Here is a 13,239-nt window from a genome sequence, read left to right as displayed (position 1 = left end):
AGTTAGACAGTAGTGGCGGCAACGTGTGGGCCGGGTGTCAACAAGGATTTATGGGGGATATTACGCCTTCGATGCCTGAATTTCGAGTGAATTGCATGAGAAAGCCAAGAGACCTCGAAGTGACCCCGCTAAGGCTGATAATGATCACTGGAACGAAGGTGGTAGAAGCCGATGATGTCCGCACAAGCTTGATTCGGACGAAATCTTCTCGAAGCGCTACCTGTCTCTGGTCTAAGATATCCTAGAAAGCTTCGCGGTAGTTTTCGGAAACTAAGAATGGACGTCGAGATCCCCTAGCGGTTTCGAGCCTCAGGTCCCCTCCCCTGCAGGGTAGTTCAAAGTTCTTCAATGAGACGAGAGAAAGCTAGCCAAGAGAAGAAAAAGGAAGAAAAGAAGAGGGTCTAAACGGGACCGAGCTCAGGAACCGAACTAGACGAATCGGAAAGATCTTGGAAGTATGAAAGAAGATGAGAAGGAGCGGAGTGGTCGATGCTTCAAGGGCAAAAGCAAACAAACAGTAGGTAATTTAAGAGTACATCAAATTACCGTTACTATATCTTTTGAAGTTTTATGGTTTATGGTTTATTATTTTGAGGGTTTGATCTGGAATCCAGTGGATTCGACGGAGTACTTCGTATAGTTTCGTTCACCACATGCCAAAGGTCTAAAGAAATGGAAAATCCGACATGAGACAGTTTGGGGAAGGCGGCTCCAAGCCACTTTCGGACTGGGTGCCCGATTGAAGGTACTTTTGTAAAAGAAATTCAATAAAATCGAATAAAATTTAAGAAAATAAGACAAAAAATGAAGAACCCAATTAGGAAGTGGGGACGATATGATATCGGCATTCGCCATTCGGCGTTCTCAGACTTGGCATTCCTCAGGTTCATAACAGAAGACAAAGGATAGCATTGCATTAGGGCTATGGTTTTTCATATAAGAGTTGGAAATGGTCTTAGTATGTGGTCAGCATCTCCATTTAGACAGTGCAATTCCTACCAGTCTACCTTCTTACAGACAAGGATCAGGGATGTATACATTGGCCCTCCACTTGGCCGTTTTTTGGGATGTTTGGGCGCAACCTTGACGTACCCACTCTGCAATACTCGATGTGCTTTATGCAGCATGATCCATCTCATGCCCGAGATTTACGTGACAGATGCGCACCAATAGAGAAATACACGGGAGTTGCTCTCGGCGTTCTCGAACATGTGCAATATCGACAGGACAGGCAGACACGAATACGATCACTGTCCATCGCTACCCCATAAACAGGGACAAACTACGCGTAAGAAGGTATACCTAACTACACCATCTAGTGACCTGTAGTTATAGATGGGTTATCGACAGGTTTGCCAAGTACGCAGAGCGAACAAATACTGCTAAAAGCCCCATGAGCTTGTTATGCAGCAAAAAAATGTCACGAATAGAACACGACGGGTCCTGCAGCTGCGTCGGCCGGTGGCGCAGACAATTCGATCCCTAGACGGATGGCGGGCCAGAGGTCGCAGCCTCGGGACCGGCAGGGCTTATCTTAGTTCTGGAGAGACATTCTTGCGAAGATTAACCTTATGCTCCGTAAGTGGGGTGAGCAACGTCTTGCAGAGGCTGAAGCGGTCGGAGGACCTTTCAGACTTTCAGTCTCCATATTTACCTAATTTTACCTCATTCCGGACCGCTATTCCAGAGAGAGTAAATACCGAGACCGTCTGGACTCTACCGTTATTATTTTTACGACGTCCAGATTGTTGTTATTCTTGGGACTTTGCCCTGGTATTCCACAACTTTCACAGGCAAGGAACCCTGGCTGTCTACTCCGTACCAACATCCAGGCGTCCAATAACCGAGACTACCCGCTCCCCACTCGACTGCCTAAGCCAACGGCGATGCGGTCGAGACGAGAATTGACCACGTAGTATTGTGTCTCAAATTCAAATGTTGGCGATCAGATCTGCAAGCCATCATTCGGGATCGTCGTCCCATTCGGCCTCAGCCCCTTGAGAAGGGTGCACCTGCTGGTCCGGGAAAGGTTTGAGATGTGACCCGCGAAGCTTCATTCCATTTTACTTCTGAACATATTCTTTTCCATTAAACGGACTTCGGTACTTCACCGTGAAACGCCAATTCGGCAGTTTGGAGAAGTTAAATCTTAGGAGGAATCCACTCGGACCTCAATTCGACTCGTTCAAGGGGATGTCTATTCCTCCGATTGCCGAACAGGAGGAATAATCCGCAGACCTGTCCAAGATCGACATCGCAAAATCCACATCCATGGATCTTCGAGTAATTGACTTTCTTCAATATGATATACTTTCGACCTGCAGGGCGGGCAGTTCGGCCGCACAGGTCGTGTTCCGTGAGTATTTGCACCCCAGTACGCAGTAGTTTGGCCCGTGGCCCGTGGCCTACTATTTTCTGCTGGCACTACTACGCGTAGCGCACGCGGGTGTACACTATGTCGTAGTAATAGGTAGGCGGTACGGAGCATAGTCAGGGCGGTCAATGGCGGAGGTCTCCGTACTGGGTGTGCATAACTGCGTTCTTAGGCCACCGTGTTCTTTGCATTCTTAGACCTTTCTAGCCCATAAGACTACTGTATGTATTGCAACTCTACTACTGCAGCATATATTTGCATCCACAGTAGTGTCGGATTAAAATAGCTTGAGTGCAACTTGGTTCCATACCCCTGAAAGTCGTGTGAGACACGCCTATGGCAAGAGTGGGTGAGCTGTGAATGCTGAGCCTACATAGAGAGAGGACCCATCCAGTATACTTTATACGTGCTCCTACGGAGATACTTACGTCGGGTAGAAGATGGGGTTTTCGCTTTCACTTTTGCAGCAATGCATGCTGGGTTTGCGCTATTGACCCGACTGGTTGGGGTGGGGAGGGGAGTTGTTAGTAGGTGCTTTTACTGCTCTCAGTTAGGATGGAGTGGGATGTGGGTTTGTTGTGGAGGTTCATTTCTAGGACAATGACGTCGGGCCGGGAGGGTTCCGGTCCATTGTACGAGGGATAATTCTGAATATATTGGTGGATTTTACATAAAAAGAATTAGGGGGTACCTGGTACTAGGGTCCAGTGACTCCAGTCTCGGTATTTGTCTACGACGGGAGCATATCGCTAAAGGGAAGATCCACTAGGTAAGAGTTAATTTGTGATGCAACATCGATCAGGAACCTTGGAACATGTTAGCCGAAGCCTGGAGATAGCCGTGCGATCGGAGGAGGGAAATCTCCGATCCGAACATTGTGCAGAATGCAGGTGGACTCCGTTCCTCTAGGAGCGGACGCAAAACGTGCAAAAAGCAGTCTCGGTAAGCTCAACCGAAGAGACAAGCTGCACAAGGGTTATTGCGTGGATGCATTGGCATTTGGCACCTTTCAAACAAGGTAGCTACATCGATCCCCCTCGTTTTCCATGCATACAGTAGTTGGACAATCTGAACCCCACCGGACTTGTCGGTGCCTCCGACTATCAGCCGCGGACCCTGACGGTGCGCTTGGCAGTCCAGCTCGCACATCCATGATCTCTGTACTCCGTAACCGACCTCCATCTACCTCGCTTAGAGGTTCATCGGCTCTTCGGAAGGTCCGAGTTGCTTGTTCTTCCTAACACTGAGGCTTAGATCGTAGATGTACGGCATAAAACTCTAAACACAAGAGCCATCGCATACTTTGTCGAATTTGCCGAGCCGTCGCTATGCGCAAACTCCGATTTCTACTCCATTCAGCTTCTCCGAATCTCTGTCTTGGCCATCTCACTATACCTGGAAAATATAGTACAATCCTGGGGTCAGGGACAAAGGAACAGACTGCAAGCGAGGTTGCAATAACCACAAAAAGCACTAAATATCCAAACTAGGAAGTCAGCACGTGAGAGCATCTGCCAACAAAAATGCTTCTTTGTCTACAGACTACGCTATACCTACCTTGTTCGAAAACCTCCGCGGCGTTTCAGCTTTAGTTCAATTTCCAAGGTTTCCCGTGTCCAATTGCCTTTGCCACTGCCACTGGCATACTGTCATGCATTTCCAGAACTGCCGGATCCACCAAACAAAGAATAAAAATCTTATGATCGCTGCAGCCGCGCCGTGCTCGTGCAGCAGTCTAGCAGTAACTAATATATCTACTCCCACTAGTCCAGGGACTTCCGAGCAAGCGATGCTGTATGTTTCACTTGGAGATTACATGTCCATGTGCTACCCTCATTAGCAATTGTGTGCACAATGAGCACATAGGTCTTTGGTTTAATCATATTGAGTGCAGGTGTGGGTTCCAGTAACATGTGATTAAGTCAAGTCCTGTTCCTTGTGATTATTTCCAATGTTGGCCTGTATTTGATGGGAATGCCTATTGGGGAAACTTCGGGGTTTTAATGTGCCTAGCAGGACTAGGTATGTTGATAGGTTTGCAGCTTTGCTAGCCCATGCCGGCCATATGCAAAACCAAAATATCGTTTTTAACACGGCACTCATGAAGAATATTATACTAAGTACTGTGCCATTGCAATGAATCCGTGTGAACCATAATATTTTCATTTTCCTAGTATTCTATCAAAATACGGTATTCGATCAAAGACAGTATTCTACATGAATACTTCCAAGAACTGAATCATTCACGCGCGGCAGTTAGGGCTCACTGATAGAATTGTACCTAGGAGGCACCTAGTCTACTCAGATATAAGCCTAAAGCTAGCTAACCTACCTCTCCCGTCGAGATACCAGCTCTGGAGAAACCTCTTGTTTTGCTCCCGTCGGCTGCCCGGTGAATGGAGGTCTTCCATTCTTTTGTTGATGGCTCCCGGATATATATCAGGTACCTACCTAGGTTTTCCAGTCGAGACCCGCTCAGTTTCCCATACTACTTGATTTGACCTTGGAACCTAATAGCAAAGGACATAGCAACCTATATCGTTGAGGTATAGTAGCGACGTAGTGTGGTTGTGGTCTACGGCTAGACCAGATCGCGCGGGAGTGTCTCCGGACAAAGACGCAAAGTACGGAGTACACGGACCGAGAGCTGGTACCACATCTGGGCAAATAAAAGACTCTAGGACCACCTATACGAAGTACGCGTGGTTGCTTTGGCGCGAAGTTGTAAAACATGTGGTCATACGGGATGGCATGACGTTGCTTGATCGACCTAAATCAACAATAGAGAACATTATCCGTAGACTGACCATAGACCAACAAAGAGGACGAAAACACCAGCGACACTACAGTCTACAACTGTACCTATATGAATTACAGGTGGTTGCTTCGGTTGGAAGTTGTCAAACCTTGTGGTCATACGCATGGCATGCCGCATAACGTTGCTTGATCGACCTCAATCAACGACGTGCGAAATCACATATACTGGCCAGAGCCAAGAGTGACAACGAAAAACACCAGCAACGCTACAACTGACCATCTACGCGACAGACACTTTCGGGGCCATTGAAAAACATAGAACCGATCACATTACTACTCCAAATAGACCCATGGGTATTGCAAAAAAGGCATTGAATTCATTTTTGCTGACTACCATCTTGCCAACCAAATAACCGTTAACAAAGAGTTAGCAGAGTGCGAGAAAGAACGTTCTGACACCACTTAGTTCTCGTAGAGAGTGGAGTAGAAAGACTCAGCAGCGGCAGTAGGCTTGCCACCCTCGACGGACTGCTGTCCAAGCTTCTGCTTGGAGTAGGCAGCGGCGTAGGGGTTGAGGCGGAGCATGACCTGCTTGTTGCGGAGAGGGTTCTTCTTCTGGACGTTGACGCGCTTGGTGCGGGCCTCACCCTTAGGAGCCTGCAGAACGGACTGGATTTCGGAAGAGTTGATGAGGCGGGTGATGTCGGCGTTGGAGACAACGTTGGAGGGCAGAAGGTAATCGCGCTTGAGGGCGGAGGCCTCGGTGGTGGTGCCGTAGACCTGGTCGAGGGCCTGGAAAGCGGAGGAGGTCCAGACGATGAAGCGGCCGAGGTGACCACCGGGGGCGAGCTGGAGGAGGTTGAGGGAGAAGACGGGGGAGGTCTCCACACCGGGGATGTTGCGGAAGGCCTTGACGAGGTCCTTGCCGTCGGTCTCGGGGTTGTAGACAACCAGAGGTCCGCGGCGCTGGCGGAAACGGCGGTTACGGAGCTTACCCTTACCGGCGCGCATCTTGCGGGACTTCTGGACCTTGACGAGATCGGGACCGGCACCAACGGCCTGGAGGAGGGCGATGGCGGCCTTGGTCTTGGTCAGAGCAGCACCCTCGAAGACCTTGGAGTCAACGACGAGGGGAACCTCGGGGACGTTGGCAACACGGTGACCGCGAGCGAAGAGCAGAGCGGGGGAAGAAGAAGCAGCCAGAGCGGAGGCGGTAGCGAAACGACTAGAGACATATTAGTTACTCCGTTTTGTCTTCCTTGGGCGCTCAATCCCTCGTAAATTGGATTCCACATACCGCTGGCCAACGTTGACCTTCTGGTGCCACTTGCGCCAGACCTTGGTAGGGGCGAACATACGACCGGAACGGCACTGGTTACCGAAGGCAGCCTGACCGGCACGGTGAGTACCACCACCGGAGACACGGGGGATACGGGCAACAGCACGACCTAATCAATTGGAAGCAATCCAGTCAGTCCATGTTCTCATAGAGAAAGAAGACCCAACGATCGCGAAATTTCGCAAGTCCAGATCCGATTCTCTCCAATCGCGAAAAATGTGCCAAATCACGTACCGGTACCCCAGGACTCAGCAGAGGTCTGTTCACCAGCCTTCTCGCTCACAGCGTAGGGCTGGCGCTTGTTCTTGGCCATACCGGTGTGAACCTGCCTGTAGAGCGACCGTCAGCACTTCCCCTCCATCGATTTTGTGAATCCTTCAATTTTCGGCGGGCCATACTGGACAATATCCGGGCGGATAGGAGCAGAGAACACAGAGGGCAGGGGGTGGGTAGCCCCAGAGGGCTTGCCCTCAGCCGTGGCGATCGAGACAGTCGGGCGGGAGGCCATTGTTGCTGGTCGGTGTCGGTGGTGAGGTTGAAGATCCAATCTCTTTGAGTCGGGGGGCTTCAAGCTCGGTGTGGACTTTTTCGCTTAGTGAGAAAACGCAGTGGGGCGGCGAACCCTAAGCCCTTCTTACCAGATTAGGATTAGTCAAGTTCTGTATTATCTAACATTTAATATCACGTGAGACCCACTTAGCGGGACTTAAGTACACTGCAATAATTCCGGCAGGTGCGACAGACTTGAAGTTCGCGTGAATCGGCATCATTATTGATGAGCCTCCTGGCAACAAGAATAATGACACCGCCTGCTCTTTCGATGAATCCGTTCTGCTCTGGTGTGCCTGGGTCAGTTTCTTGGAAGATGGTGCGTTTGGTAGCGTAGTAAGTCCTGATTGCGTTCATCTCTCAAGAGACAGTCCCAGGCACACCGGAGCAAAATGGCTTCATCGAAAGAGCCTGGTCCCGTGTCGGGGTCCTTAACTTTCTTTACGCCTCTAAGCTCTTCCTACGATTTTCATGGACTGATTTGATTTGTTCCTTTGGGCGGTTTGTCCATTAATTCCTCGCATGAGTGTGCATCTGTCTCCTGAGTGCATACCGGGGCGTTATCCTCGCCAGCTCCGTCCGAACCACCCTCAATGCTACCAAGTCTTCACCTGATTTGACAAACATCTTGCTTCTACTTGCTACATGTATCCTTATTGGTCTGGCTGTTATTTTCACTGCAGCCGATCTTGCGACTTGCGACTGGACGTCAGACAGAGACACTCTTGTCCACGCAGCACTAACATCCCAACACTATTGGCTACAGAATGCATCATGCATAGACTACACAAGTGTCATTGACTTTGATCGAGATGTCCTATTTTCCTAGCCTCATCTCCTAAATATACAGGATAAAAAGTGACATATATTGCACCGAAATGTAAGAAGGCTCGGCCCAGTCCGCATAGCCAGACACGAGAAAGAAAGGTGAAAAGAAAAGGCGCAAGACGGCCAGAAAAAGAATTGAGAAAATGGGGAAAAAAAAAGAACCATCAAGTGGTGAAGAAATGGGACAACATCCGATGCCAGCGGATCTTGTCAGGTATGTACTCAAGCGAAGTGAGAGCCGTGGACAGCGCCATGAATGGAGCGTCTGCGGAAGCGCATGTTCGAGACATGACGGGCCTTCTTCGAGGCACTGATGAGGAGCTCTGCACTCAAGCCAGTATTGCACTCAGTGCCGGTCGCCATCTGCTGCGCCGCAGACCAGGTACCGGAAGCGCAGCGCTGGAAGGTATTGCCTCCAACGCAGTTCCACTGGCCATTGGTGCTGCAAGGACCCGTCAGAACACCGGCGCTGGAACCAGAGCCGGAGTCGGAGCCAGCTGAATCAGTGGAGTCGGGAGTCGGGGCAGGTGCCGTGGTAGCGACGGGCTGGGCAGTAGGCACCGAGACGGGGACGGTCGGCGCGGGGGCTTCGGTGGGGGCGCTCTCTGCGGAGGGGGAAGAAGAGCCAGAGGAAGCAGAGCCGGATGAGGCGGCTCCCGAGTCCGAGCCAGTGGAGGCAGTACCGCTGGAGCCAGAGCCAGAGCCAGAGGAGGCAGTACCGCTGGAGCCAGAGCCTGAGCCAGAGGCGGGAGTATTGCCGTCGCCGCCGAAGGTAGGGGTGCCAGTGCATGCCGGGGCGCCTTCCTTGGCAAGGTTGGCGGGATTACCCAAGTACTCGACGTATTCACCTGGGTTGGGGAAGCGGATATCGATCATCTCCGTGGTCATGCAGCCGTTGACGTTTGCGACGAACATGGGCGGGAAGTCGGGAGCGCGCTTCTCGAGTTCCTGGGTGGAGCGCTTGGAGGAGCCGCCGGTGACAGTGATGGGTGCGCAATTCATGTACATCTCACGGTTGCCGATGCGGTTGAACCAGGTCCAGGCGAGAGTGTACTTGCCAGGGGCGATGCCTTCGGGAATAGCGAACTTGAAAGTGTCGGGCTCCTCGCCGCCGGACAAGTTGCCATCGACGTTGGCAGGGCAGCCACCCTCGAAAGACTTGATCACCTGCCATTTGGACGATTTGGTGGGCTCCAGATCGGTGGTCAGACTGATCTGGCAGGAACCACCGCCGTGGGTGGCGCTTCCGATGAAGGTCAGAGGAGTGTCCTCGCCGATGCCGAGGATGGTCTCAGCGGTTGGGGCATCGTAGACGCCGTCGCGAAGCTTGCAAGGGAAGTCACTACCGTCTGCGGCCAGAGGCGAGTTGTTCAGGGTGTCCTTGCCGTACGGGACGGGCGAGCTCATGATCATGTGGGCGTTGGCCATGGAGGCGCCCATCAGGACGGCCATCACGGTGGAGCTGAACATCATGGTGGAAGATTGAACTTTTGATAGTTTCTTCAGATCTGGATCGACAGATAAATTGAAGTGGATTCGATTCGTGCCAGACGAATGGAATCAAGGGAATGTAAAAGGAGTGGACCTTGGGCGTGGAAGGAGCGAAGAGCTACAGCGGGAGATTAGCGGGATGGTAGACATGAGAAATATGCAAGCATCAAGAAGCTGGGGAAGGGTTAGGTAGTAAATATAATGGGGGCTCATTGACGTCGCTCTATTGTCAAGCAAGACACAAGCGTAATAGATGTTCACCAACCACCCCCAATAGTACATTTCGTCCAATAGATCAGATAAAACAAACAGATCGGAGGAAACGACGAAACAGACAAACAATACCTTTGTAACAGAGTGAGCTGACACAATGTGCTTCAAAGACGAGCTTAATTCCAACCTCTTTGTTTATTGAAACAACTTCAGCCTCTTTTTGTTTGACGTTGGTCCTATCACAGGCGAGGGGGAGACTTCAAGAAAAATGAATGTTAAGATCCTGCCACAGGCAAAAATCAATGAAGGAGAGAAATGAACACAGGACTAGCCTGGCTGTCGAACCGTCTGAAGAGAACGAAAAATATAAGAAACGTGGATGCGAAGAAAAAGAAGACCTAGGTAGTACCGGCGTCAAGGGTTATATATCCATCAGGACAGCCTCTCGGGCCTTCTAAACGAGATCTGGAGAAACCCGAACCTCAGATGCTGAATGGACCAATGCTGTGTGCATGGCAATCAACCAGAGACGCCTAATGACCAGGATGATCTCCGAGTCGTCGACGGAGACATCTGCTTGGTCAAGCGGTTTGGAGTTTAGTGTGGGGACGATGGGGAGCCGGGATGTTTCAGAGCCATCCTTTTTTTCTCCTGTTACCTGACCATCCACATTTCTCTCCACCTGAACTCAAGTTGATTGATCAGACGGTCAAAAGTGAAGAAACATGCAGAGAAGACCAGTAGGACGATCGGAAGAACTTGGCGGCTGGAGACGAACCAACCACCGCACGGACTGGCGCAAGGTACAACATCCACTGGCCCCTGGATTTGTCGCACCATCTCTTCACCAGGCCACTCGTCTGCTGGATTGGCTGGCGGTGTACTTAGCCGCCCTGGTTTCTTGTCAGCGGGGCGCCAATTAGTTAGGTGGACTTACTCCGTACATGCTGTCGGTATTTACATCCCGTCAGATCTCTCCCCTTGCCGCCTGTTATAGCCCACGATACTTATGACGCAGTTCTGCATCAATCTCACCCAAGCAACAGAAGCCTCAGTTCTTCATCCACCCCGCGTCGTTGGCATTGTAGATCGTTGGATTTAACGCCGTTAAATGTGGGGTGCAGTCTAAATCCTTCCTCCGATCTGACGGAGAAAATAGGACTAGCAAGTCCGTTGCCAAGTCTATTTTCATTCTACAGCGTCCCACTGCTACTACGTAATTGCAAAATCACGCCCTAAAGGAACGACCCTAGAAGGACGCCAGTGGGGATACCACCTGGGCTACGCCGCACCATCTGCCGTGGTGGGATCATTGCCGGGGTTGTGTCAAACTCCCATGGCGTTTCAGGGGAGATCGTCAGATCGGACTTCGCTACGGAGTCTTCTGTCCAGACATGTCAAATAATCTGTAAAACGTGGTCCAGGGTCATGAGCTTGACAGATCCACCTCCTGCTTAGCACTACACAGTTCCTACCTACACAGTACCTACGGAGTTCCGAGTATATACTACTCCGCACAGTTTTATGGTCCACTTCCCCCTAAAGCGTTTCATATAGACAACAGCTCGAACTCTCCCTTCCGAATAGAGGAAGTGGCAAGCACTAGCTCAGTACCTGCAATTTCGCAAGATGTAATAGGTCACAAGCTCAAAGCATGATCTCGAGATGAAATCCGAGAAATTCAGTTTGGATAGGGGTAGTATCTCATGTCGCTGTGACCCATCCCCTGCTCCTTCGTGACTTCGTCTACCACGGTATCCTCGAGTTTGGTTCGCATAGGTTGCATGACCATTGTCGTCCGACGGAAGCCGGTTTTCATTTGTCTTCTATACATCGATAGCTACTTGAAACAACGGAGCCTCAAAGAATCCAGAGAAGATGTATGAGGCTTGAGGGAGTCCCGATTGAGCCGCTAACCGAACGGCCCGCTTGAACAGATGTCCGCGATCTCCGATAGCCGAGAGTACCAGGCTTGCTCATTCATGTCATTCATTGGAAGAAATATTGCGGTGGCTTGCCCCATGGTGTTTTAAGAAACCGCCTAGTACTTCGGTCAAGGATGCGCATGGCCATACGCCTGTCGAGTCTTTGGAGAGCATAGAGCATCGAAGCGAATCTGGTGCGCCTACACGTGAGCCGTAAGCCTGCCCAATGATATCGCTCTGACTTCCAGCGCCGCAGCGCGGAAACTGGATGCAATCGAAAATGTCTTCGACATGGCCCCCGTGTATAGCCGCCAACAGCGTCGTAGTCGAGTGCGACCTCATCATTCTCTCACCGTGGGTGGTCAAATCCAGCCATGTGACGGACGTGTAGTTTCGGCCGTCCGGGAGGGAAGTTGCGTCCGCCATGCTAGTGCCATTGATGCCTGCTTGAGGTTTCATCAAGCACCCCGGTTCATGCAGCCACAGATGTTGCATCTTTCAGGGCACACGGGAGCCGGAAGACCAGTGGCAACGACATCCAGAAGCCATCAGAAATACCCAAACCCGTCTCATTTCTTTCCCTTCTTCTTCCCCTTCTCTGCCGTAGTCTCCTCCTTCTCCTTCGTAAATCCACCCTTAACCAAAGCATCCCTCCCAACATCATTAATGACCTTGAACCGCGCCGGACCAAGATGCACCCCGCCATACCACCGCGTAACAACAACGACAACATCCCACACATCCATCAACTGCATAACATGCAACAACCTTCCCCCAGCAGCCGTCTCCCCATCATCATCATAATCCTGAACCAGCGTCTCCTCCCCACCCCCAGATCCCTTCTTCTGCCGAATGCGCCAAGCACTAATATTATGCGTCGCAGCAGCAACCTTCCGATCCGTAGCCAAAAGATGATCCAAGAAAGCCTGCGCCTGCGCCAAAGACGTAACACGCGCAACGCGACCCAGAAAGACAGACTTCTTCTCCGTAACAACGTCCGACAGGATCCAATCCGGCGGGGCGTCGAGCCCAAATGCGTCGCGCAGTGATAGCGCTTCGAACGCTTCTGTCGACACAGTGGATTCGTCTGCAGGTGGTGGTGCCGACGAGTCGGCGGATTCTTCTTGGCCTATGTCCAATTCCCGAAAAGCGTCGACCGCGTCGCTTATTACGTCAAATAGACACACGGCGCCGGCCTGCCATGTCTGCTGGATGATATTTTCCAGTACATCGATGGCGATCTTGCCCTCGCCGCGTGCGGCGGTCGTTGCGGTTCCCAGTACTGCGGGACGGGTGTCTGGGTATGAGGGTTCGAAGCCGAGGATGAAAGATAGATGCTGGTGTTCGGGGATTTGGAGAGTTATAACTGTGGAGTAGGCATTGTCGTTGGGGTTTGCGGCAGTTCCTAGGTCGAGGGTGTTGTGGTTTGTGGTGTTGGCGGGAGATGCGCGGGTTACAGTCACTGTGTTGGGTTCGTAGATGGCGTTGACCGCTTCGATTTCTTCGGCGAGGTCTTGGTTCTCGGGAATTGGGGACATTGTGTTGTTTGGAGAGCTTGAACGCTCGTGCGGGGGGAGAATTATTTTGTTCGGGGACTTGACCCCACAGTTGATCCAGGCACCAAGGCATCCAGGGATTCAGGCACTCAGGCATTAAGGCAGTATAAATTATCAACTGCGTAGCTTCCATTCTACCGTGTACACAAGTACAAGTACAATTCCTAATTTGTGAAGTAAGCAATCAACTGGGAAGAACCGACAATA

The 13,239-nt window shown here is 51.2% G+C and overlaps 3 protein-coding genes across 3 annotated transcripts; all 3 read right to left on the bottom strand.

The window, feature by feature from the left end:
- Positions 1 to 5,593: 5,593 nt before the first annotated feature.
- N7515_000945 (60S ribosomal protein uL4) lies at positions 5,594 to 6,978 on the bottom strand (the record flags this gene model as incomplete). The annotated part of the gene is made up of 4 exons (XM_056661689.1): positions 5,594 to 6,356; positions 6,429 to 6,579; positions 6,705 to 6,799; positions 6,869 to 6,978. 4 exons carry the CDS (start codon positions 6,976 to 6,978, stop codon positions 5,594 to 5,596), a joined length of 1,119 nt encoding a protein of 372 aa, XP_056526855.1.
- A 1,091-nt stretch (positions 6,979 to 8,069) lies between these two features.
- N7515_000944 (lytic polysaccharide monooxygenase AA11 family protein) lies at positions 8,070 to 9,320 on the bottom strand (the record flags this gene model as incomplete). The annotated part of the gene is made up of 1 exon (XM_056661688.1): positions 8,070 to 9,320. One exon carries the CDS (start codon positions 9,318 to 9,320, stop codon positions 8,070 to 8,072), a length of 1,251 nt encoding a protein of 416 aa, XP_056526854.1.
- A 2,725-nt stretch (positions 9,321 to 12,045) lies between these two features.
- N7515_000943 (IMPACT family protein) lies at positions 12,046 to 13,014 on the bottom strand (the record flags this gene model as incomplete). The annotated part of the gene is made up of 1 exon (XM_056661687.1): positions 12,046 to 13,014. One exon carries the CDS (start codon positions 13,012 to 13,014, stop codon positions 12,046 to 12,048), a length of 969 nt encoding a protein of 322 aa, XP_056526853.1.
- Between the last annotated feature and the right edge of the window lie 225 nt (positions 13,015 to 13,239).

Source organism: Penicillium bovifimosum (assembly GCF_028826915.1).
Source record: "Penicillium bovifimosum strain IBT 22155 chromosome Unknown utg000001l_segment0_segment0, whole genome shotgun sequence".
Lineage (NCBI taxonomy): Eukaryota > Fungi > Ascomycota > Eurotiomycetes > Eurotiales > Aspergillaceae > Penicillium > Penicillium bovifimosum.
This window is presented reverse-complemented; position numbering and strand designations above follow the sequence as displayed.